The sequence below is a fragment of the Corvus brachyrhynchos genome, unplaced genomic scaffold, assembly GCF_000691975.1.
Source record: "Corvus brachyrhynchos isolate BGI_N302 unplaced genomic scaffold, ASM69197v1 scaffold80, whole genome shotgun sequence".
NCBI lineage: Eukaryota > Metazoa > Chordata > Aves > Passeriformes > Corvidae > Corvus > Corvus brachyrhynchos.
Window position 1 is genome coordinate 4,199,649 of NW_008236769.1, and position 26,765 is coordinate 4,226,413.

The 26,765-nt window shown below is 35.7% G+C and overlaps 1 protein-coding gene across 1 annotated transcript in view; it reads right to left on the reverse strand.

Annotated features, from left to right (window-relative positions):
- Positions 1-1,916: 1,916 nt before the first annotated feature.
- Positions 1,917-26,765, reverse strand: part of NCAPG (non-SMC condensin I complex subunit G) — a 26,758-nt gene continuing 1,909 nt past the window's right edge. Inside the window, exons 3-21 of the mRNA XM_017727525.1 lie at positions 26,626-26,763; positions 25,197-25,342; positions 24,192-24,276; positions 20,789-20,981; positions 19,101-19,250; positions 16,877-17,017; positions 15,744-15,867; positions 14,521-14,610; positions 14,187-14,366; positions 13,624-13,734; positions 11,446-11,565; positions 9,689-9,925; positions 9,176-9,357; positions 6,381-6,555; positions 5,796-5,957; positions 4,810-4,981; positions 3,641-3,727; positions 3,105-3,183; positions 1,917-2,258 (exon numbers count right to left, since the gene is read on the reverse strand). Of these exons, the coding sequence (XP_017583014.1) occupies positions 2,132-2,258; positions 3,105-3,183; positions 3,641-3,727; positions 4,810-4,981; positions 5,796-5,957; positions 6,381-6,555; positions 9,176-9,357; positions 9,689-9,925; positions 11,446-11,565; positions 13,624-13,734; positions 14,187-14,366; positions 14,521-14,610; positions 15,744-15,867; positions 16,877-17,017; positions 19,101-19,250; positions 20,789-20,981; positions 24,192-24,276; positions 25,197-25,342; positions 26,626-26,763 (2,699 nt within the window). The 3' untranslated portion in view covers positions 1,917-2,131. The remainder of the gene's footprint in view (positions 2,259-3,104; positions 3,184-3,640; positions 3,728-4,809; positions 4,982-5,795; positions 5,958-6,380; positions 6,556-9,175; positions 9,358-9,688; positions 9,926-11,445; positions 11,566-13,623; positions 13,735-14,186; positions 14,367-14,520; positions 14,611-15,743; positions 15,868-16,876; positions 17,018-19,100; positions 19,251-20,788; positions 20,982-24,191; positions 24,277-25,196; positions 25,343-26,625; positions 26,764-26,765) is intronic.

Sequence of the window (26,765 nt, forward strand, 5' to 3'; positions counted from 1 at the left end):
TAGTCCTGTCTTTGAAAACTCCTAGGACAGAACCTGCACAGGCAACCTGTTCCACTGCCTTTTTCACCTTCTGTTCTGGTCTGAGTTTCATTTTATAGGTTTTTTAGCCTCTCATCACATCCAGCAAAGAGCCCAATTCTATCTCTTTACTGGACTCCTTGCAGGTAACTCAGAGGCTCAGCAAGCAAGTCCAGCTCCCTCAGCCTCTCCCCACAGGACTCCAGCCCCACACCAGCCCTGGGGGCCTTCAGTTAGACAAAGGATTTTCTATTAACACACACCAGTGAAGACACATCCACAGCAGAGGCATCCACAGACTGGGAGGTGACTTGAGGGAAACCCCATCTTTTCAGTCCAGCCTTCCCAAGAGATGCCAGAGACAGAACCTGCATGTGTGGCAAGGCACAACAGAACAGCAAGAAGCCAAAACTAAAGATTATTCAGTAAGGCATGCCCAGAGGCCTTTATAGGTATTTGTTGCTCCTGCTTTGCCTCAAAACTCATTTTAGGAAAAAGTATGAGTGAACTAGCACCAGTTGTTCAAAGTGTAGTAGTGCTTAAAGAACAAACCACTCCAGAGAGGGAGGTTGAGAGAGAACTTGTAACTTAAATAAAAAAACCCAACACTAAAGCCGCAGGGAAGCTCTGACTTACAACTGAGAAAAACAACTATAGACTTTGCCCATTCCAACTATGTTCAGGCAGCATTCAAGGGGACAGAGAGCATCTCTGATCTAAAGTGGCTGCATGTACACAAATTCACATAACCCAATTTGGGAATTTGAAATGTTACCAAAAGAGGGAGATCAGGACCTCAAAATTGTGTTTAAAATTACAAAAATAATTCATCACAGTTACAGAAGCTTCTGAATAGAGCACATAGCAGCAGCAAAGTGTCTCGGCATTTTGCAGTTTGACAAGTTTCCAACAAAAACTCCAAAGGATGAAAAGCAACACAATCCCTGTTTCCTATACACAAGCTTGGAAACAGCATAATAGTTTGGGCATTACACTTTAGGAATACTTCTTTTCATTTGTGTCCCTAAGTTGTTTCTGAGAATTATCAAAAATCATTTATAGCATATTTACCTATTTTAAATGCAAGTTCCTTAGAAAGCTGCATTTGGCATCAAGAGTTGAGATGTGCATGCCGAGGAATCGAGTGAGTTTGCTCTGACTGCTTTGAAATGACCCCACCACGACACGGACACGACTGCCCAGGTGTTTCCATCTTGAGTGAACCTGCTCAGCCACCAGTGACTACTACTGTCCTGTGAAACTCCTGACCATTCCTACATGTTTTGAACTTCAGAGCTACAAAGAAATAACAAATGGATACTACTTTAAGAAGACTGACCTTAGAGGATTTAAGTCTTTGCCCCTTCTGTACTTAAATACTCCTTTCCTTCACTAGATCTTATTTTGTACCACAAATATTTTTATGCTTTTCTAAAAGCACATCACTGATTCTATATAACAATTGGTGTCTGCGCCAACAGACTTTCAGTATGGTTTGTATAATCAGTTACTCAGTTTTACATTGTTTGACATTGTTTAATAAATTGGACATACACCTGCAGGAAGCAGAATTCCCAATTAAGATCAACTCTATTTAACATGAACAGTAAATACATACATCTGCTGACCATTTAACATGAACATGAACAGTAAATACATACATCTGCTGACCATGTTTTACTGCTATAAAACCTTATAAAAATGAAGAAAGTGGGTGCCATAAAAGTAGGTACATTCAAAATTGCTGCCATCACAAGCAACCACTCTCCGCTAATGTTAAATATCAAAACAGCTTTAACTATGGAATACTTAGCATCAACAGCCATTTTTATTTGCAGGGAAGATGCATTCTTCTCTATAAAGTAAAAGAAAAAAAAAAAATCCAAGTTTTGCTCGGGTAATATTTTAATCTGTTTTTATTGTGTGAATGAAGGATTTCATATCAGGAAATTAATTAAAAAGCTTCTGTTTTTAAAAAACTAGTACAGAAATATAGAATAATACATGATGATTCATATAAAAGGAGCTAAATATGACTAGCAAGGAAAAAAATCTTATTTCTAAGTCTGATGTTAACTACCACTGTTGACAAAGGCAGTTTCTTCTTTTGTCTTCACTCATCTGTTGCCTCATTCAACAGTCTTGAAAGATTCATTCGAGTTTTCTCCAGTGCCAAAGTTTTTGCTCGTCTTTGAGGCCTCGAACTTGACACTGGGACTGGTTCTGGAATTTGATCACAACTGAAACATAGAATATTTAAGAGTAAAGTAAAAAAGACTAAGCAAACTGAAGAGCTTTTATAGGAACGAACTTAAAACATGGTCTGAAAGAGCAAAAATACTTCTTACCAATTATAAACTTGTTCTTTTTTGAGAATATATTAGTGCTTTCCAAGTGATATAGCAGTATCAGTAAAGATAACCAAGTGACAAGCAGTTGCAAAATAAGCAAAATTCCCCCAAAATTAGGTGGAATCAAAGCAAACACACTAAACAGGCAAATGGGAGAGACTGACCCTGGTCACAATAAAGTCCACAACACATTAAATGGATTACTTGCTTAAGAAAGAGTTGAGCACAGCTGAAAATGACAAAGATAATGTTGTTTTAATACTTATATCTGGCAAGATCATAAGGGAAGAAATCTATTGTCTATATTCACTTCTCAGTCATTTCTAGACACTTGTCCAACTACATGTTGGACAACAAGCAACAAAACTGTGAAGGGGGAAAAATAATTGAAATTTTAAAAATTGACACTTCCACAGAACAGATTAAAAAGGGCAAAAAAAACTAACTGGAAGAAGAGCAATAATGTAAACCAAAAATCTTAACTTTTTTCAGCTACAGTACCTGCTGACTCAACACACAAAAGATAAGTTAAAAAAATGTTACAGGCTCCTTGACAGAACTTGTCACTTTTTCAAAAGCACCAGTTTAAAGAAATTTTTTTTTCTTAAATATTTATCTGCATTTTAGGAACAGAGGCTATCAAAACATACAGGTTTGGGAAAGAAAAACATTTCAATTAAACTTCCTTGCTAGAACAGACATCATGGTTTTGACGGTGGGGAGAAAAGGATTTACCTTTCAGGACCACGTTTTACACTTGCACCAGTTTTTCTTCTGGTCACAGACCTCACTTCGGCTGCTGCTTTCCGCTGTCCTAAGTATAAACAAAAATCTCTTTTTGTATCTTGATACCATTTATTTTCTCTAACTAGTTTTTTATCTATCTTTCTTCAGTCTTTGATATTGTAATGAAACATAGAAATATGCAGTCAGCACAGATAGAATGGGGTCGCGAAAAACCAAAACCAAAAACCCCACAATTTTCCACTTCTCCCAGAAACACCTGTATGTTACTGTAAATGGCTGTGGCTGTGTTATCTGCAATCCTGTAGTCAGTCCTTTTTTCTTTTTTGAAATCTGTGTTATTGGGAGAGGTTAACAGCACAAAAATTTCCACAGAACAAACTACTTTAAACAAATAAAATTGTAGAAACTACAACAGAGTATGTATGGCTTTCCCATCTATACATTCACAAAAAGTTAGTATTATTTTATGGAATAATGGAATTATTTTATTAAAAACAATTAAACTAATATTGTAGCCACTGTACCTTTGCCAGCTTTGCTTCTTGTAGATCTTAATTTTGCAGTTTCTTTAACTTCATTAACTGGAGTATGAAGAGCATCTCTATTATTTTCTGTTAAACAGAATAACACGTGCAGAAGTCATAAATTAAAAGTTGATTATCTTAAGTACCAATATTTTAAATTTTGGCTGTTACATTAAAGAGCCACACAATTGGACCCCACTTTTTCTTTAAACCAGAAACTAGTTAATAACGCTAACAGGAAGTTTAAAATGTCACTCAGCTGTAACTCTGCCCCAACAAAGGTCAATCATACATAAACTATTCCTACATAAACTATTCCTGGCAAGTGTTTAGCCCATTCCACTGTGTTGGAAGCTGAGCGAGTGGGGCAGAAGATCAGCTTGTCTGAACAGGGAGCTCCTTGTGGAGCTCAAGAGGAAAAAGGAACTGCAAGATCTCTGAGAGCAAGGTCAGGCTTTGCAGGAAGATGACAGAGCTGTGGTTCATACATGCAGGGAGAAGGCACAAAAGGCCAAAGTTCAATTACAGGTGAACCTCGTCGCTATTCTGTGCGATACTAAAGAAGGACTTTTGAAAGTACAGTAAAAATAGGAGGAGGTCCAAACAAAACACTGGACAAACATTTGCTGAAGATGGTCAGTCACCTGACTAACAGGACTAGAGAAAAAGCAGAGCCATTCAGCACTTTATTTGCCTGATTCTTTAATATTACTGATGGACCTCAGGCTGCCCAGTCCACTGAATCAGAGGACCATTAGCATGAGAACAGTGATTTTCCATTTGAGGACACTGAAATTGTAAGGGACCAGCTCTAAGAGGTGAATGTCCACAAGCTGAGCAGGATCCAGCAGTGGCATCCTGGGTTGTACCAGAGACTGTGTGGCCAGCAGGACCAGGGCACTGACCAATCCTCTGTACTAAGCATTAATAAGGCCACACCTCAAATCCCATGCTCAGTTTTGGGCCCCCCACTGCAAGAACAATATTGAGGTGCTGGAGTGAGTCCAGAAAACAGTGACAGAGCTGGCAAAGGGTCAGGAGCACAAGTGTTATGAGGAGCAGCTGAGGGAGCTGGGGTTGTCTCCGAAGTCCTATTGCTTCTTATTTTCATAACATCTAAACAATTCACTGAATTGTACACCCGCTCTACTACACCTCTCCTGAATTACCTTCTTCATTGTGAACAGTATTTTCAGACAATGTGATGTCACTTTCCTGTGTCTTTTCAGAGAGACCTGTTTCCTCAGTTCTTCCAGAGTGGTTTTTGCCCAAATTAGGATCCTTGGTCAATTTCATTTGGATCTTCTCAATAGCTCTTTGACATGGTTTATCTTCCACTTTCTGGAGAACAGACATTTAATGTTAAATGCTACTTAAATTTACAACTATTTCTTTTATCTATTACATTTGCCTACTAATAGGATTAGTTGAAATTACTGTACAAAGGATACACTGTGTCACATGAAAGTGACCAGTCAAACTGAAAGGAGAAACACTTCCTCCGTCAATACTAGGCAATAAAATCCCAACTTTTTTTCGTAATTTTTTTTTAAAGGAAACCTGAAAAAAAGTAAAGCAACTGGACATGGAGTACTGTCCAGCTACCTCTGGATGATATGCCCATAATGGATTCCGCATTCTTTTCAACATTTCTATATACCATTGTGTTCATGTGCCGCACTTCCTAATTTTAATTTTTTCCACATTAATAAAAGCACCAAAGTAAAACTCTTGTAATCCCTTCCCACTTCATCTTAAATAAAGCATCCTTTTCATGTTGCCTAATGATCTTCCCATTATATGATAAGTTTAGGTGTATAATTTCAGCTGTTAATAATTAACTAAAGATAAACTGCAAAACTGCAAGACTTAATCCTGAACTAAAAAAAAAAAATAACTACACCACAGTTATCAAAAAAACTTACTGTACTGCAATGTATCAAGTTGGGCACACTGTTTCACGCTGGTTACACTGTCTGTGGTTTATCCAGTGATATCAGCTCAGATATTTGTAAATTACCCAAAAATTGATTTTCAAAGACTGGTTAGAAGAGAAATTTCAGTCATATCGTCATAGTAAACAAAAGGCCCTTCATTTTTAAGCATATCAGAATATTAGATTAAAAAAGCAAGAACCATGCTATTTATGTACTACCTCTTGAATCTCATTGAGCAACACCAGAAGATTCTCTGTAGAAGAACTACTGAGTTCTAGTGAATTTAAAGCTTTTGCATAAATACGGACATCTGGTGCAGTTGGATCTGCCAGGATTTCATTGCAAATTTTCATGGCTAAAGTATCATGCACTGTTAACTCCTGCAAAGGAAAGAAACTGGATATCAGTAATTTTGCTGGGAACTATTTACAAGAGACAGCAGTGAGAACAATCTGATTTAAACAGTTGGCTAATTTTACACAGCATTTTCCTAAAATGCATGGTTTTCAGCACATTCACCAACTGATTTTTATAAATACATTCACAATATAAACAATTAGCCATGTGCAAGTTCCTACTAGCATTTTTTAATTGTAAGAAGGAGGGGAAATTTGGGGGGTGAGGGAAGAAAAGGGGGAGGAAAGTGTCAAACTAAAAGACTTAATTACCTGAACAGGCGCTCATTTAATTCAACTGCTGACACTGGGAATCCCAGAGAGGCCCAGACAGGTAGCACTAAGCAAAGGGGGAGTAGTTCTTTATTTGACACAAGTACTATTTTCCTACAGTTTAACATATTGTACCTGATAGTCCTGAGACTTCTTGGAATGACATTTCAGTCCACTTGGTCTGGTCAGGTCCACTAACAATTCAGAAACATTACTGATATCTACTTCAGCCAAAGGTGATGTTGCAGGAGCATTTAACAGTGTTTGCAGAGTTGGAAGATAAGCTTCTTCAAAGCATTCCTGGTTAGATCTGTTTCAGTGAAGTCAAATATTAGTAGCATAATGAGACAAAATTAAGTTTTCTCTTCCATGATTAAAGTTCACTGACCCATTACATCAATCAAAGTAAAGTGGGAGCAGCCAAACTTGGTAGCAACAGCCAGCAAGATCAAGATAACAAAACTGTTTCATAGAACCAATTGAAATTTTAGCACATGGTATTTCAAGCTGTATTAAGTAACACTTCCTTCCTCTGAAGAATTTGAACATTCATCCTTACTACTGCAAACCCAACTGATATATACAGACATATTCTCTCTTGAAGGACAAAAGAAAACATTTACATAAATACATGTCTCTAATTTGTTTTCATAGATTAATCTTGTTTTCTGCTCATTCCTCCTTTCTGCTAGCATTTTTCTTTGGGGGTACTTTTCATTGTGTAAGAAAGCAAGGAAACCTGGCAAAAAAAGTATGCAGTGGTTAACAAGATTTTTGGAAGAAATACTCGTGCTTTTTTCTTAGAAGAGTTCATAACTCCTGCCAAACAAGCCTAAAAATCATGTTTCACTTGGTTCTGCAGCAAGTTGTCTAAAAGTGTGGTTCCACAAGACTTGTCAAAACAATTTAACAAGTAAGATGTCAAAAAGTACAAGGTACAGTTGAAGTGAAGCCTTTATACTCTTGCTGATATTTATATTACCTTCCTATTTGAACCCAAATAACTACAGGAGAAAACTAAGAAAGCAAATGATTTTTTAAAAATTCAGATTATTTGCTACTGGATTACAGAGCCAAAGCATCTGACAAAAAACCTTTTGAGCACTACAACTGGCTACAAAAGAACCAAAGCAAGAACTCTCCCTTTCAGCAGCTTTAAGGCTTTATATTGGTTCAAGCATTACTGAAGTATCATTCAGATTATTTCCTGTAAATGAAAAAAACCCCCAGTTCTAATAGCATATAGGCACAAGGCAGAAGTTTCTCCTCTTAGGCTGCCTGAGACTTTAATACTCTATAGAAGACATTCCATGAATAAGGATTGTTCAGTGGTTACAGGACCTATTCTAGCATGTCATACCACCTTCTGACATGACAGATTAATTAGAAAAGTCAGGATCAACATTTTTTCCTCAGAGTTCAAATATTTAATTTCAAAAAGTAAGCCTCTTGATTATATCTGTGACCAGATGGAAAGATTAACAGAGCAGCACCCAGAAAACAAATGGAACTTTAAAATTCAGTGAGAGATCAGTATGAAATTTAGGTAGGAGCCTCAGCCAAATCTCATTTATTACCCAAATTCTCCTTTACTGAATGGCAACTTTGCAGACAAGTTCTGCATTACACATGGTATTAAATAATTTGCTTCTAATAATACAGTATTGATAACTGAAGAAAGTAAATTACTCAACTTAAAATGGACCATTTGTGATCCAGGATGCAGATAATGTTTTGAGACAGAAAAGAAATGAGATTTCCTAACTAAACAGAGATTCTCAGTGAGCCAGACTAAGACTTAGGATTTTTTCCTCCACAGATTTTTCTGATTTTTGCTTAACACATACACCATGTTATTTTTTCAAGAAAAAGATCATCTATGGGGTGCCACAAGAAATTGCCTCATTTGCAAATGACTTGGAAACACACAGGATTACTCAGGTGGGCAATCACTAGAACTCATAAAAAACCAGAATGAAATTCACAGCATCAGAAGATGACATTGACAAGTAAGAGATTATCAATGTTAAAAGCTTATATTCATTACTCATTATCAGAGAAACAGGAAACATATGAAATCAGTTTCTGTTACTTTCATAAGAATTTAAGTAGGGAAAATCTCATTCTATAAGAAACTGGGTATTTTTCTTTGGTTTTTTTCTGACAACAGCAAAAATACATTGCTATGGGGTTTTTTGCTGCCTTCACAAGACAATTCCCCTTTGTACTACAACTCTTAAATGTGGAAACACATGGGCCACAAAAATTTAATTCAATTTGCATTCAAAAATAGAGAAGGTAACATAATGCACCTAAATTAAAACTTAACTATAAAAAAAGCAGATAAATACTCAGTTCATTCTAACTTGATAAAATCACTAGCAGCTACTGAAAAGTAAGCTAAACATTTTTTTCTTACAGCAGGTAGAAGGAGATGAGAATCACTATTTAAGCTCTTATTCCCTTATGTAAGCGCTCTACCTCCTTGTCCACCACCAAAATAAATACACTGTGAATTTAAATTGGAGTATTCCTTGGTTCAAAAACAAAACAAAAATAAACCCCAAACCACAACCCAGCAGCTTGCTGCTCTGATAACTGGTGGGCACTCCTACCTGTAGTGCTCAACAGCATAAATAAGTAAAGCACATATTTTAAAATTAATTTTATTCTATATCTTTGAAAATAGCTTCCATTATAGGCTTCAGAAGGAAAAAATACTATGGAAAGCCACAGGGGTAAAGGGAATTAATGGCAAGTCTTCTGAACGGTCACAAGGTTGAGATTATGTAATTTCAAAAGCAATAGGAGTCTGAATTAGAAGTCTAATTTGTATTTGTGCCACTTCTACTTGTGCAAGACCAAAAAAAGGTTCCTAAAGCTGCTAGAACAATGTATATTGTCACACAATGAATTACAAAGACCATTACCTATTTGCATAAGCAAATAAAGGGAAGAAAACTCCCAGACAGTGTCGTAGCCGAGTATCATCTTCAGTCACGGGATTATACCACAACAAAACAAGACGAGAAAGGAGCTTGGTACTGATCAGCCTCCCAGAGAACATCAGTTTGGCAATGCCTTCTGCAGCTTCTGTCCTAAGTTCTGAATCCTGAAGAAAGAACTCATCATATACACAATACACCAACCATAATGTTTTACACTAGTACTTTACCGTAATAGCCTATATTCTATCTTACCAAACAATTCTCTGCATTCACATATTTACACCTGCACAGAATGCAAAGCAGCTCAAGAGTAATGTTAGTCTGTACCACTGACAAACTTTTAGTCGTTTTCTAGGACAGGTATTTTAATATTAGACCATTAATTTCAATTCACATCACATAATATTCCCAGGCAACCTAATGGGATGATAAGCCATCTGCAAAAACAATTTTAAAACAAAACAAAACTAAGGCAAATTTTATAAAATTCCTTACCTCACTGTCTAAGAAACCAGAAAGAAGCTTCAGAAGGTTGTGAACTGTGGCAGTCTCCTCTTCCTCCTCTATTGTTTCACTTTCGTCCTCACCATTTTCAGTTCTAATGTGTGCACTCTCACTTTGAGAGTCCTTGCCTCTTCCAGTCTTAAAAGGCTCAATTCCAAACAGCATTAGCTGATCAAAGATTGCCTTTAAAGCACTGAGCTTTATCTTTATGTTGTCTACTTGTAAAACCTAGGTTTAATAAGGAAAATAAATACATCATCTTTCAGTAGACCTCCAATCTTGAAATTAGCATAGTAAGATTTTTCCTTTAATAAGATTGATTATTTTGGGAAACCTTTTATAATACTTGCAACCAATTTTCAAACTTTAGGAAGGTGTTATACAAATTTAAACCTGAACTTATAATACCATCTGGGAAATAATTTATCAAGTCATTTATGCAATTTGCACTATATAAAATCAAATTAATTTCACTCACGGAGTGAGCATCCATGTGTGATATGTAATTTTGTTGTTCAACCTGTAAACAGACACTGGACAAACAAAGTCTGTTTGCCTGTGGTAGCTCCAGAATGTTAGGCATTACAGAAATATAGCTTAATAAAAGTACAGCTTAATTAAAATCAACAGTATGTAAAAAGACAACAGGGACCAAGAGAGTAATAAAAGTCAAAGTTACATAGGTTACTATATGTATTATAGTTCAAATTACATGCAAGTAAAACCATACATCGTGGATTAGCCCAGAGATTCTACATCTGTTTAGTCCAACACCCTGCCTCTGATAGCAGCCTACACAGACATTGAGGGGTTTAGTACCTGCAGAAATAATTACTTAACTCAAAAATTTAAGTTACTAAAGTAACTGAAATCCTCCCTAAACAAACTTCTTTTAATGTGACATACTCAAAGGCAAATTAAAAACAATAGCAAATGCTAACTTAGTAGGAGAACTTTGGGTTCCTAAAATGACTGACAGCTCTACCATCTTGTCTGAGCCAAGCATATCAGCTCAACACCTGCTGTCATTTCTCAAACGTCTGCCTGAACATACTCTTAAAAAAGCACAATGGCCACTCACACTTCCCTCAAATCCAGGGTCAAAAATGTTAACACATGCCATGTTTGATATAATTAGCTTGGTATCAGAACATTCACCACAAGGATGGGATTGTGGGTATTATTGCATCCAACATGCTCCATATCCATGGATGTTTGGCCGTGCTATTGTTTGTTGGTTTGAATATTGCTTTATCCTCTACTTAACAACTCTTCCTTAATCCAGAAACAAATTAATTATTCAGAACTTAAATCAGACACCCAAGATCACAGGTAAGTATATGGAACAGAAATGTGAAAGCCATCACAGACACGTTTTTAGTTTGGTTTCCCAAGGAAGGCTTAGAGAATCTTACATCTTCTCTTTTCTGTATTGAGTAACAAATGCATGACAGATTTCACCCAGATTTGGAAGAGAATAGGAATTCCTTACAGATAAGGAATTCCTAGAAAATTTCAAGGCAACAGGTGACCTTACAAAGGAAAAACATGCTACTACCAAGATAAATTGAATCTTATTAGACATCAGAAAAATCTACATAAAACCACACTCTCCAGATCTTCAGGAAATCAGGAATCACTGGTTCTTCAAGAACATTACTATGTATGATAACTTGTTATAGATACAAGACTAGATTTATTTACTAAGTCACAAAGACCATCATTTCATTTCTGATCAGACATTTTACCTCTAACAGCAATGGAAGCTGTTGTTGGGCAAATTCTTTGTTCTGAAGGGTGCAACAACCCAAACACAAAACTGCCATATTTCTCACAGCTGGGTGGACATTAGTTACACCTGGAAGTATCTGAAAACAATAATATTAAACGACATAGATTAGATACATAAATTGAAAATAAAACTCTGACTACTAAAATATGCTTACCCTGAAATTAAAAATAATTTAGTTTGATACAGGATTGGAAAGTGGCAACTACCAAATACTCTGTTTATCTAGATACAAACCAACGCCGATTGAGTATGTTGTTTGAAATCAGCAATAAAATAATGGCAAAAGTCACATGAGTATTTTGCTTTGTGTTTGTTTTTAACAAATATTTGTTTTCAAGCAAAATGAAGTTGATCACTTTGGGAAATGAAAAATCCAACACAAAGCAACAAGCCTACACATTTCTTCATAGAAGACATTAACATTCTTGCAGAGAAACAATACCCAGCTCCAAGTTACAAAATATAGATGCCACTTCGATGTACTTGAAACAGTTTTGAGAAGACGATGGTAAAAATCCCCAAAAAAGAAAAGCCAGGCTAGATACAGTACGAGCAATACAATGGCATTACTTTATATTTTTACATTTACTAAGGAGTTCAAGATAAAAAAAACAAACAACTAAGTATCCCAAGTCAGTTAACACATGAAAATCCAGCAGGAACATCAATTCAAAAGCAGGATCTTGGAGAATGAAAAGTGGAATAAACAAATGTGAAAATTAAAGACCAAATGAAAAGGTTCCTGGAATACACAACACTAATTAGGATTTCTAAGAATATTTCTATACATCTGAAAGAATGTTAGTGTGGTTCCACTATATTTAAGCAATTTTCTTTGCAGGCTGAATTCTAAGAATGCCCTCTCTTGAGGTCCTCCAGTCCATCATCTCCTTATCAAAAGATCAAATCCAAATTACATACACAGAATAAGTAGATACTTCCTAAGAATTCTTGTCAAGGTCCCAAGAATTTGCAGCTGAGTGACACCAGAGCTACCAGGTTGTTCCTATGTACCTAATCACTCCATATTTATTTTTCTTGAACTTGCTCAGTCTTCCTTGATATATCCAAGTGTTCACACATCCTGTGACAAGGAATTCCATAGATTACAGATTAGGTGAAGGAGCAACTCATTTCATTTGTTCTAATCTTGCTAGTGCATAGGTTTGTGAGGTGATCAACCAATCCTCACTCACTTTCTCCCATGTTTTATGACTTCTGCCCTCTCTCAGGCCCTTACCCTTAAGTCCTCTCCAGGTTACGAAGAGAGAACCCATTTAGACATTCTTCAATAGCAGCCATTTCATACTTTTCCTTCCTGCCCTTCTCTTGACTACTTCCAATATAAACTTCAAATATAAACTTTCTAAATAGATGGGATAAGAATTGCACAGAATATTCTGACACAGATGCACCATTCATATGATGGCATGTTACTTTTTTCCTTTCTTTTTCCATACATTCACTAACAGTTAAAAGTCTGTGATATTTAGGAGAAAAATCCATACTTTTCTCAATGGAAACTAGGAAGTGTATCTTGTAGACTACAAGAGTCCAATAATACCACTGCCTTATTCTTCAATACAAAAATATTTTGCTCTTTGAAGATCCTAAAAAAATGGAGGCAGGGTGAGGGGAATCTTTCCTTGTACATGGAAGGAAAGAAAGGTCCATGTGAGTTCCAGTCTCTCCTAGTTAAAAAGCTTTTGACTAGAAACAACCAACAAAAATTAAAGCCAAAACAAAACAAAACAAGTAACACCCTTAAAAGTTCTCTATTAGAGCTCTCAGAACATTGGCTGATAGAAAATCCAATTAATTAAGGGCAGTAAGCAGACATCTAAGCACCCCACTTGGCACAGTATAATTCAGCCCTGTCACACATCTGTCAAATATTCATCATCTGCCTCTTGTATTTCAGTATCTCTCTGACACAACCAGTTATGGCATAGGAGCTCAGAACAGCATTATGTGTATTCACCCTTAAAACACTAGGTTCTGGCAAAGCTTAAAAGCACCAAACACAGCAAAGTCATTCTGAAACAAACACAAACCCTCCTGCCAGCATCCAAGGGTCAGCTTTGATGTATCCATTTTCACTATAACGTAAACATTATTTTGTATTCCTACATACCAGAGATTGAATGATTTCATAAATGATTGGACTGATTCCTTTAGAAAGTGACATGATCTTCAGAACCTCATAGCACATGATCAGACACTTCAACAGTGTTTCAGGATCATTCTTCAAGTTGTTCAGGGAAAAGAGAAAAACATTATCAGTACAAATGGTGGCTATGATAAGATGAATGGGGCCATTAATCATAATCTGTCCCTACCCAAATAAACATTTCCTGTCCACCACACATTTTTTGTGCAAGAATATTAATCATCAACTGTCTATAAGCTATGATCAAAATAAATTCCTTTTCATGTTTTCTGTTAAGAGTAAAAAGAGTAAGATCAAGATCCTTTTAGAATTATTTAGTTATTCAAAGACAAAACAACAGTTTAACTGCAATTCCTTTTTTGCTAGAACATACTATCAGCTTCTATACTTGCAGAAGAACACTACCACAAATTTTGGCTTCAATTTTTAAAATGTATTTGAGACAAGGCCAAGCTACACTTTCTTTTAAAACTATGAAGACATTTTAAAACATAACCAGCACTTAAAAATACAGGAAGGGAAGATACCTTCTCCACAGGCATTTCTTTAATTTCAGCTTGCTCTGCTGCTTTTATTAGATCATTTTTTGTGCGTTCCAACTCAGTTATTTCCTCTTTTAATACTGCTGCTCTATTAAAATCCTGAAGAGTAACGCATTCCTCCAAAGCGTTTTTTGCTTCAATAAGTTTCATTTTTATTTTAGCTAGCTGAAATACAAATTAAAAAGAAAATTATTATAATAATCTCTGTAGTATTAGCCAATGATACACTATTGACACTAGCCAATATTAACCTACTATATAAAACTCTAGATCATTAAGCTTAAAAAAATATTTTTCTTATTAACCAAAATCTGCTCACCTTAAGCTTCTGCTTTCTTATTTCAGCAGCATCAACAGGCTGGTCGACTGCAACAATTGGCTCACGAACTTCAGATGTAATTTCTGCAATCTATTGTTACAAACAGTATATTAGTGCCATTAATTTCAGTTCAGATACATACTAAGCATTTAGCTTTCCCAAATTTAAAATATTATAATTCTGAAAAAGTCTAGCACATCCATGCTGTTTCTCTTAGCAGCTCATTCCCTGTAAATAACCCTCAACTTGACAACACATAATGTGACTATGAGCACATTTCAATCCCATTTTCTCCCATTCAGCTGGGTAAGCAAGGAAGAAGACCTTAAGTACTGTCCTGGGTTGCAGTGTATTCTATTACCATCCTCATGAGCTGTTGAAACCAGGTGGGGCAGTGTCTCCTTGCCTCCTCCTCCGGACTATCTTCTGTTAATGAGCCCATCAACGCCTGGCCCCATGATTCATCATCCCACTGTGAGATGCTCCACCCAGAGGGAGGAACCAAGCATTCCATCCTGGATATAATCTGAGATTCCAAACACCACAGACAACCTTTCCACTGGATTTCCAGAGGACAAGAGCTATACAGCCACCACTGGACCTTCTGAGGAAGAGCAGACCCTTCTACAGGATCACCACTTCAACAGAACCACATCCACCACTTCAGGAGGACTGCTGACTGGACTGCTACCCTCACCCTGACTAACAGCGTGTCTGGTTGTATCCTGACTCTGTCAGTTTAAACCAGTGCTTTCTGCCTTTATGGTTTTTTTTAAATTTCCCTATTAAATTGTTATTCTGACTTGGTGCCTCCCACTGGTTTGTTTTCAAACTAATACAGGTACCTATCTGAGCTAACAGGAGGGAAGAGAAATATGAAACCTGGAAATCTACATCATCTTTACTTTGAATGTTTTTGTCAAAACACTTTGCATCTACTATGAAAAAGTATTCTGAAACAGACTTCTGAAGTGTAACTTTCCTAGTTTGAGGATTGCATTTACACCACCAGTCATATCTGTAAACATAAAGGTCTCTAGAAAACCACAAAATGCAGCTGTGCTAAAAACCAAAATAATAACAACATCCCCCCCCCCCGCAAAAATACCCCCAAGGGGGAAGGAGACAATATTTAAATACTGATATTTCCTTTACAATGCTTCATAAAGGCCATTTGATTTATGGGGAAGACAGACCAGAAATCAAGCTTTACAATTACTTACAACTTGAATCCTTCTGTCCTCATCCGTAATGATACTGAGCAATCTTTCAACAAGCAAAGGTATAAGTGCTGGTGAGGTTGAAGGTAAAATGAGAATCTTTTGTAAAATAACCAACAGATGCTTTCTGCATTAGAGAAAAAAAAACCCAAACAATGTTTGCTTATTCAAGAAAATGGAAGACATAAGAGTTACTACCCTATGAACTTCAAGATGAAGACTTTATAATACAGTATGAGAGAAACTTTTCTCCATAGCTACGTTAACTGCCAAATGTATCTTCTTACTTAGCAAGCAATGTTTGTCTTTTACTGATTTAACCTGGTTTTTCTTGATTAGAAAATGCTGAATTTTTTAATCAGGTGTCAATACTGTCCAAAGAAAAATCATACCAGCAGAGAACAGTATCAATACTGCAGAATGCTTTCATGGAAATTATCTGACTCAAAACTAAAATAAAAAAAAAAAATAAGAACTTAAACTATCCTGCCAGTCTTATGCACATTTACACATTCCACTGAGAGTTTGAATTTACTGCTATGTTTATACTATCATAACTGCAAGTTTTCACAAAATGCCTGGTATGATGGTATGACTTTCCAAATTCATTCGCTCATCTTACTTCACACCAAAAGGCTGTTCAAATTCTAAAAATGACTCAGTTATAACACAGTCCAGTTTAGGCTGGTATCTAAGATATTTTTAGCCTTTTAGGCCTTAGCAGACTATAGCTTAGAAACACAAGAAACAAACATGCTACTTACTATATCTGTTGTGAAGCAATCCATTTTTCTCCTTTTATTTTTTACATACTATGCTTCAAATAAACAGTCTTGTAATTTCATAATTTCAATGATACTTTATGAAAACAACTATGAATTTATGAAAAACTATGAATTTGTTCTCCCCTAACAATGTTGAATCTGCATTAGAAGTTACTTTTCCATAAAAGTAAGCAGACAATATTTGGCACAATTTTGGGACCACTTCCATTAAGGAGACTGCTTTCCATTTCAGCTAGCATTAGAACTGTAGTTTGTCTGTTTGATCAGGTTCTTTCCCAGCAGAGGTTCTATGCCTGTCCTTAGGCATGAATGTCATAAGCTTAGTACCACAAATTTGCTATTTAAGTTTACCTTCCTCCCTCTTCCATGGTATCCATGCAGCCTATGATTAGAATCAGTTGTTGGCCTATAAATTCTTTTGTCATCAGGTTTACAAAACAATTAAAGTCCTTTTTTTGTTCTTCACCAAGAACTGGCATATTTTGAAGATAACTGAATCCAAACAGAACAGATATAATTACATTCAGATTCACTGTTGGACAGTAACAAATAAGTAAATAAATAAACACACTCCAAACACTCCTCCCCCACCCGCAATAAAAAATCCCACCACTTTCTTGTCCTGTATAAACAAGTGGTTATGCTAGGTACAAACCTTAAAAATTAATGATTATGTTATTTTAATAGATCAGTCTTTTCAGAAAGTTATTTATACCAAATAATGTACAGTTTCAAAATAATGCACTTCATTTTAAAAATCCATTTTGTGAATGTAATACAATAAGAAACATAAAATGTCAAGTAATGCTTGTACATGTGATTTCAGTTCTGTAAAAATGCATAAAGGTAACTTAGGAACAAATGTATAGATGTACCATTTTTCTTACTATTTTCTGCATATTTAGGTACAATGTATTTTTTACAAGTTCAGAATTGTTATATTGTTTACATGACAAAATACAAGAAAATCATGAAAGTATACAGTGAATTCTTAACCTGATCAAATATGTCATCATATTTGAATAACAATCTGTTATCAGATAAACTCATGAAAAGGGTAATCAGTTTGTTCCATTTCTTTATTTTTCTACACTCAATTGTTCTTTTATCAAAATTTTATCTATCAGTGAAAGTTACACATATTCAGAAAATCTGGAGTGAAACATATAATGTACAAAATTCAGTACTGAATAAAATGTTGCAAAATATAATTCATATATTGACATGAGCGGTGAAAAAGATGCTTTTTTCTACCATAGCTTTATAGATAGTTGTCAGCAACAGCTTGTTATTTTTAGCAAATTTTTTAAATTTCTTCAAATTTGGGACAAAAAATCTTTGCATTTAAGTAGTATTTAAGAACATCTGAAATGAAAATTAAGTGTTTCTGGTCATTTAATAATAATTTTGCCTGCACCCGGTAACAGTGAGTATCTAAATGCAGCTCACAATCCTGCTTTTTTTCTGAAGGACCAATGACTTGCATGTTCTTGCTCCTCCTAACCAACACCCTCACAGTGCACTGCACAACTGTACACTGTACACCAGAGGATTGTAAAAGTGCAAATCCTACCTGAAACAACTGGGGCCACAGCTCAACAATGAAGAGTTTGACAGCTGATACCATAAACAATTACTAGCAAACCTGATGAATTTTAGCCTCACCCTGAACGGTAATGTAACTGAAGGCACTTTGAGTAAGATTGGATGGAAAGAGAACAAATGTTCTCTTGAAAAACAAATTTTTTGAAAAACTAATATTTTGTGAACTGTTAAATTAATTATGAATGAATGAATAAATTTATACCCACCAGATTGGATATACATTTCAAAGCTAAGGAAGCACAGATGCTTCATTTATTAAATGTTTATGAAACGTTAACACATTCCACACTGAAAAGTAGCAATGACTTCTGTAATTACTACCAGTATACGACACCCAGTACAGTGAGAAAAGAATATGCATATTTTTAATTAGAAACAGCCATCAATACAATGCATTTTTCAGCAGATCTGATTTATAAGCATTTCAGGAAGATTTACTCTTTTACAGGCACAGCATCTTAGTTGAGATTTCCCAGCATTATCCATGCTCACAAACAAAATTTATGTTAAGACTAAAGAATCCCACAAAGACAAAAAAAAAAAAAATTACCATTTCTTTGCTTTGGTGAAAATACTGCCTTAACAAAACATTCATTACCACCCTCCTGCGCCCTCCAGTTAAACAACTGTTCTGTAACTCGTTTTGCACCTCTGTCACTGCCTTCAAACATAAGCTTTTGGGAAGCATGCCTGCCTGAGCCGGCAAAAGAGGAAGAAAGTTTCAGTTCAAAAATGCTTCCCTTAGAGACAGCAGCCAAATTTTATTTTATTTTCACAAATGACAACAATAGAAGAAGTGTCGGTTTCTGCAAGCTCTAAAAATCTCTCAAAAATCTTTTTTTAAAAAAGTGAAGAAAAGCTAAAATCACTGTTCAAGCACAACTTTGAGTTTGGAGGATTCCTGAAAAATTGAATAAAATAATTATATTCTACTTTAGTGGTAAGAGATTTATTTTTAAATGCAATGTACCTCAATAAATAATCTGCGTATATAGCTGGTTCTGGCAACACCTCTTCTAGTAAAACTTCACCTTCTTCACCTTTTGATTTTAGATATTCACAAAGACATCTCCAAAATAACACATTCTCAGCTGTTAAATCCTCCAGTGGAATCAGTTTTCTAAACAAAAATAAACAAACCAATATGAAGAGATGAATAAAAGAGTCTGAAACAATAAATACGCAGAAGTATTAGAAAATAAGAAATAAAGATTATTTCCTCAAATGCAAATAAAACCCGGTCAAAGGTATTCCCCACAGAAACACTTATAGACTGAGAAAAATAACTTTCTCTCTCTTGAGGAAACAGAGCTCCCCAAGCCATTCATGACATTGCCCTTCTCAGTTTTTTAATTAAGGCCGTTCACACCAGTTTGCAGAAACATTCTGCCCAACCTTTCAGATCTTCTAGAGCAACCACCCAGGTACTTTATGAAACATTGTTATTGCTGCACAAGTCTGAAAAACTGAATACCATTAATCAGCAGAAATGAAACAACTGGATTAAAATATTTTTCAGCTTCTGTCTATGAATTGTTTCTCCCATTCTTAATACAAGATCTTCACACAATAATAGAGTAGCAATCACTATGTCAAATGCAAAACGTAATATGACTGCTTCTCAGCAACTCTGTAAGCTCATTATCCATCTGCCATCATAGGTAGATCATCCATCATGGGACCCCCAATTCTTTTTAGACTCATAGTATTTTTCATGCCAAGTATGGCAATTAATCTTTGTTTTCAGAAGCAGAACATTAAGTTGAGCATTAATTCTACCTCAAAACAGAAAAGACAGTATCACTGCAGTGGTACTTTTTACTCCCTTGAATCCCATTTTACTTTTAACCTATCAACAACAATTTTGGTTTTGGTTTGGACTGCTCATATACAAAACAAACAAAAAACCCAGCCAAAAAACACCTGAGCAACATGTAGATGAAAACTGATCATTAATTTGACAGCTTCTCATTAATCTGACAGGTCTTTATTTAAATGTAAATTTAACAAACAGAAATCACAGACTTCAAAAATCTAGCCATTTATCATTCTGATACTGCATCATGCAAGCTGTACTCAGAAACTTCATACAAAAACAATGCTAGTTTTTTCCATAAATTAAATGAATGTAAGCTTCATTACAAACTGAATGATTTAACTTACTTTTCAAAATTTCATTAGTCTAACAGATCTACTTCTTAAAAAAATTCTCAGATAGCCCAGTTCTTCAGAATGGAAGCTTCATTTTGCTCAGGATTAAAATCAGACCAATCAGAACTGAATGATTTTGAACAGTGGTAGGAGACTAATCTCAGATGATAAAATTAAATGACAAATTGTCACTGTCAAAAAAAGCAAAATAAAAGCAATAGCAAAATCTTACTCTGTATTATGGGGGGAAATACACAGTACCGTATGAAGTGCCTTGCCTTCCAGTTAGTAGCATGACAGATGTTTTGAAATCAGTAGATGCTACATGCATTGCACTCCAAAGCCAGAGATGTGGGCCTGGCTGGCTTTAAAAAGCATCAATAATAGAGAAGTAACTTTCTTACAGCGTCTGGAAATGTGCCAGTATCTTAACAGGTTAAAAGGACTTTAGTTTTATGTTCTCATACAGAATACTCATCTTTTGGAAATGAAAAATGCTCTGCATACCTGCTGTCAAGGTTTTTACAGTTCTGAACAATGTCATGAAGTGGAGATAATGAAAACATAGCATTTAGTACTGGGATGGCCACTTCTGGGCAGTTTTCTACATCCAGTTTATGAAGCAATTCTAAAACATCCCCTTCACTGAACTGTAACCAGGCTTGAAGTAGCTTCTTCTTCATTACCTCCTTAATGGCATCTAATAATACAGGAATTCAAACAGTTTAAACCAAAGTTTAAAAAATATCAAATTTTAAACATACTTTCACAAAACATTTAACTACAGAAGTCTTTTTGCAAAAAAAGTTATTATACAGTTAAACTTAACATTACCTAAAATAAAGAAAAACCCAGTTGAACAAGAACTACCTGCCCCATTTTTGAGGCAATATAATTTTTCCCCTCACAGGGAATTAAAAAAAACCTATATCCAAAAAACTTTTACATCTAAGGACAGCACCTCAACCCAGAAAACCTGCAAACCACAAACTCCTGTACAACAAAGAAATATTCAGAATTAGAATCACAGAATAGATAAGATTGGGAGGGACCACAGTGGATCATCTGGTCCAACTTCCCTGCTCAAGCAGAGCACGTGGCGCAGGATTGCTTCCAGACACTTCTTGAGTATCTCCAGTGAGGGAGACTCCACAATCTCTCTGGGCAACCTGTTCCAGTGTTTGGACATTCTTCCTCATGTTCAGGTGGAACTTTCTGTGCATCAGTTGCTGCCCACTGCTTCTTGTCCTGTTGCTTGGCAGCACTGAGCAGAGCCTGGCTCCATCCTCCTGACACCCTCCCTTCAGATACTGACAGACATTGATGAAGTTCCCTCTGTTTTCTCTTCTCGAGGCTGAACAGGCCCAGCTGCCTCAGCCTTTCCTCGTAAGAGAAATGCTCCAGTCCCAAATGTTCTGGGTAAGCATTGTTATATACTTGCTGTATTTCAGGAACTGGCCACTTTTGGAGGCAGGACAATACGTCTGAATTGACGTATAGAATTCTCACACTAATTCAATTATAAGAATGGATTATGAAGTTTACATATGACACTTTAACTCCCTCCTCACCACAAGAAACAGTTCCTGGATCAACAGAGTACTATTTAATCAAGGAAAAAAGTATTTATGGGAACATCCAGAATATATACATCATTAATGCATTCACCCAGACTTAAGCAGGAAAGTTGAAAGGCTAATAGTCTGGTGGAAGTAAAAACATAATAATTAGGGAGCTAGGAATAATAAAAGAAGTATGCTCTTAGGATCTTTCAGACAACAATATCCAGAATAAAGGAAACAAAGTCCACACACATTGACAACATTCATCTTTCCTCTTATATGTAACTCATGATAATAAATGCAACACTTAAATATTGTTAAGAGTTCAAAAAGAACTGTAAAAAGGCCTTGAAAAAGCTAAATTAATGTCCTAAGAATAAGAAACCTCTCTAAGAAAGTGAAAAGCATAAATTAGTAGAATACAGTAGAGTAAGAGCTGAACTCACCCTGAAAAGCAGAACTAAGCAGAATCTGGATTATGTATTCTAGATCTGATTTAATTATAAGCCCTTGTTCTGAAGCCAATATGGAAAAACATCCAAAATTTTAATGTAGGTACCTTGAATGAGCAGGTTCCTCCTCAAGCTCAGGAGTTACACAGATAAGCAAATTCAATAAAGATATATATATATTCAGGGTTATAGGATTTGCAATATTTGCAATATAGAATAGCCAATTTGGAATATAAGCCTGTTTTACCCAGCAGAGAACATATGATATCAGATAAACTACATACACTGGCAGATGTCTTCCCCTGTGATTCTAGGTGTCAAGAAAAAGAGAAGTCCTCAACAGCTGGGATGGAGAATCATCCTAAGGAAGAGAGAGACACTAAGAGAGAAAGTATCTGTCCTGGATCAAAAAAGGCACTTCTTTATGTTGAATGCCTCAATGTCACTGAAAAACATAGACAGGCTGTATTTTCTCTTTAAGGGAATACAACAAATCCTTGTTCCTGACAAGTGAAGGATCACATGAAAAATTAGTGAAAGTAGCTTCCTCCCCAGTTTGGAAAGACTACTAAGAGAAATGCATTCACCCTAAAGAAGTATCTCTCAAGACCAAGCATTATTGGGGGAGTGATGGCAGCCAGCAGACAAGCAGCAACTAGTTAGATCAAAGAGCAAACTAGTATATCAGTAAGAAACAGTAATTCAGAACATGAGTTTTTCAGTGCTGGACTTCAAAAACAGAACATGGCAAACTTCAGTAGGCAACTACAGAACAATTCAGGATAGGTGGGGCAAAGTGACTAAAACTTCTTATACAGAAGAAGGTGGTCTTTTAAAGTGTAGTTCTACACAGCGTAAGAAAGGACTCATCTGATTGTCTCTTCCTTTCCTGTCAAGAACAGAATATGATCCCCAGCTAGCCAAAAATAAAGGTAGAGCAATAAAAACATATGCAGACATGACACACCTTAAAGAGCTCTAGTTCCCAATGAACACAGTACTTAGTCTTGTTTTCTAAGTGAATATCCACATAGATCAGAATTCTCAGAATTCCCAAGTAGCACATCACTCAGCAAGGGAAATTCTCACAGTAAAATTCAACTTCGTGCAGACTTTCCAAACAAAGTAGGGGGGGGCTACACATCAGCACTCAGTAAAACTAGTAGCTTCTATTGTGAAATTCATGTCTATAATTGCTGCTTTGGGGGGAAAAAAAACCAAAACAGTGTTCTGCGTAGGCAGGCTAAAACTGTCTCACTCAGATGCATGTCACCTTTTGATCTTTTGGCAATACCACCACACACAATTATGGGTACATTCTGAATGGCTCTTTCTATAGAGTCATACAGTACAAAACACATCAAAAAGAATAAGGCTGCTTCATGGTGAAATGCATAAGGGTCAAAGATTCAGTAAAAGAAAATTCAAGCTAGTTAAACAAAAAAAAACATCTGAGATGATTTCTCTCTGAAAGCACATAGGAAATATTTTCAAACAGGTATTAATGTTCACATTCAAATTCTTTCATACATTTACTGGTTACAAAAATATCTGTAATGAACTATTTCCGAATACACCAAATTAATTAGGTTTTTCTACTTCTGTGTTTAATTACATTATCGGTTTTTAATTTTAATAGCATTTGGTCCTATTTTAAAGCTCACTGGCTTTCAGGTTTTTTGAAAGTGCAATTCTTTTCTATTTTTTTCACTATAAGGGGCCTGGAAAACCAAAGCAGCAAGCAGACTTCATGAGTTTAAACACCTCCTGGTACCTCATTACTCCCTTCGAGCCCCTTATTGCCATCACGGCTGCACATACATCACCCCAATACACTAGAAAGTATTCTCTCTCAAACATTTCTATTAAGATGTTAAGAAACATATGATCTCTTACCAGATCTGTCATTAAGTCCTTGTTGCAACAATTTAACTCTCTGTGCTATGGTCAGAGCTCTTATGTGAACTTTTTCTGCCAAAACCTTAAAAATAATTAAGGCATTAAAATACATTTCCACAAATTATAACAAACGAATTCATTACCTGCCTATGGTTTTACACTTTGAGTTTTAACCATCCACAGAAATCCTGTACCAATAGAAACCTGTAACGCCTATACCAACAGCACTGTACCAACACATTAACAAGCAGATCCTCAGGCACGGAAGAAAATGTAAAGTAAAATAAACAAAATTAACACATAGCTTAGAAGCTCATTAGCTCTGCTTGAATGTAACACCTGGACACGAAAACTACCCTCTCTCTTTAAAGTGCCCAGAGTAATGAATACCTGCAATAAATTACAGAAGTAGGTACTTTTCTTAGAAAGCCTACTAACACAGAGATTCAGTTTAAAAAAAAAAAATCATCTAAGATAAAAAAAGCAGAAGATAATTCTGTGTGAAAAAATTGAACATTTTGTTTCAAGATCTTGCCTAAGATGCCTGCATAAGAAACAGACATGTTAGCATAGTTTCTTACCTCTACACGTAAACATAAGTAAGGGTTGATACTTCTTAAAATTGCAATACCAAAACCATGCAATCTTTTACTACTGCTGTGGTCCTAACATCTACTATGTAAAAACAGAGAAGCAAATTTGCTTCAATTAACATCACAAAATGCATAGATAAAAACCAGTAGACTGCATATGTAATTTATGCTGTTACTGCCTGATCTTCAACAGAAATTCTACCACAAAAGTAATTTCTATCAAGCAAGTTCTACAGTCAAGTTCAACAGTTTTAACTAGAAAACTTGTATGAAATCACTCCCCCTCAAAATTTTGGTAAATGAAAATAAATTATTTAACTGTTCTTAATGTTAAGTGAAATATAATAAAAGATTTAAAGCCTTTTTCCTAAGTCAGCCTTTGAAATTAATGTTAGGTGATCCAATTTACCTCATATGCCAGCTTTCTGACAGCCTCCTTTACATCCATTGTGCGGCCTACAATTATTGGCAAAGTCCTTTCTGATGGAGCAATACATGAGAGCACTGCACGTCTCACATCTGAGTTTGAATCATTTTCAAGCAATGTGCTGTAAACTGAAAATAAAAGTCATAATAATGCTTTCATAAGAGTTTGAAACATAGAAAAACAGAAAATACTTGAAAAAAAATTCAGCAGCTGTTACCAAAACCCCTCTCCTGCCCCTGCAGAGCTGATCATTTACGAAACTGTTCAAGGTCACAACCTTGATTTTATGGTAACTACATGCTGAGCTATGCTGTCAAAAGAAATAATGTCCCAATCATAAGTAGGATCTTCAGTTAATAACTCCAAAAATTGCTAGTCTGGATGCCATCCATAGCCACTTTGTCATATACCAGGGGGAAAAAAATATTTCCAAATATTGGCTCTTTAAGACCTCTATTCACTAGTTGTACTTCTTCATTACATTCGGAAGTAGATCCTCAAATTGTCCTATAAATGGAAAACTGCAATCTCCATTAAGCCTAACAAAATTCTTACAGTAAATCCCTCACATAATGCTTTTTTATTATATTCTTGAACCTTATTCAAAATTAAAAGCAACCATAAAATTAGTTTAATTAGAGTGTACATGAATTCATCTTGCTCTGTGAGACAACAATTAACTATGAAATTTATGTACTCCTAAATAAGTAACCTATAAAAAACACTTAGAAAATAAAATTTCAAAGAAGGCACCTTAACAACAGAAAACCCCAACTAACTAATTCTTCAGAAAAGTAAATTATGTAAAGATTAATCAGGGTACAATTTATATACCAGCTGTGCTGGTACAAACCTACATTTTGTCTACCTTGAGGCAAAGGAAGTAGAAGCTTAGTCAAGAATCATACCATACACAAAGAAACCCACAAACATCATCAAGATACCTGTGTTGCAGAGATGCTAATCTCTTCTAGAAAAGTGACCCTAATTCAAGACAACAAAAGTTTTTTCTCTACCATCTCTACTCTTCTAAGAGTTTTTGTACAGTACCAAAGGCTCCTTAGAGAGCAAGAATTGAACACACGTATTATACACCTCCACTCTAGTTTACAAGACATTTTCACAATCCTACTCGTACATTCAGTTCACAGAGCAGCCTGAGCCCAGTATGATTGTCTAGCAGATCTCTCCTAACAGTTCTGTCTTTTCCCCTTGAACACACACAACACTTGCACCTTCCATCTCCTTTGGCAAAGAATTTCAATTTATGAATTATTACACGAATACTCTCTAAAATCCATTTACTCAATGCTAAAAAAAAAAGAAAAAAAGAAGCAAGCTTTAAAATGCTTTAAGGTAAGGTAAATTAACAAATGTTCTTAGACAAAAGAGAGAGACCAATATTACTTACCATTAACAACAGGGCAGTTTTCATCCTTAGGATTTTGAAGTCTTGACAGGGCCAAGACAGCTTGAATTCTCACACTTGGAAATTTATCTTTAAGTCTAATCAGCATAGCTTCATTAATTTTATCAAATAAGTCATCATCA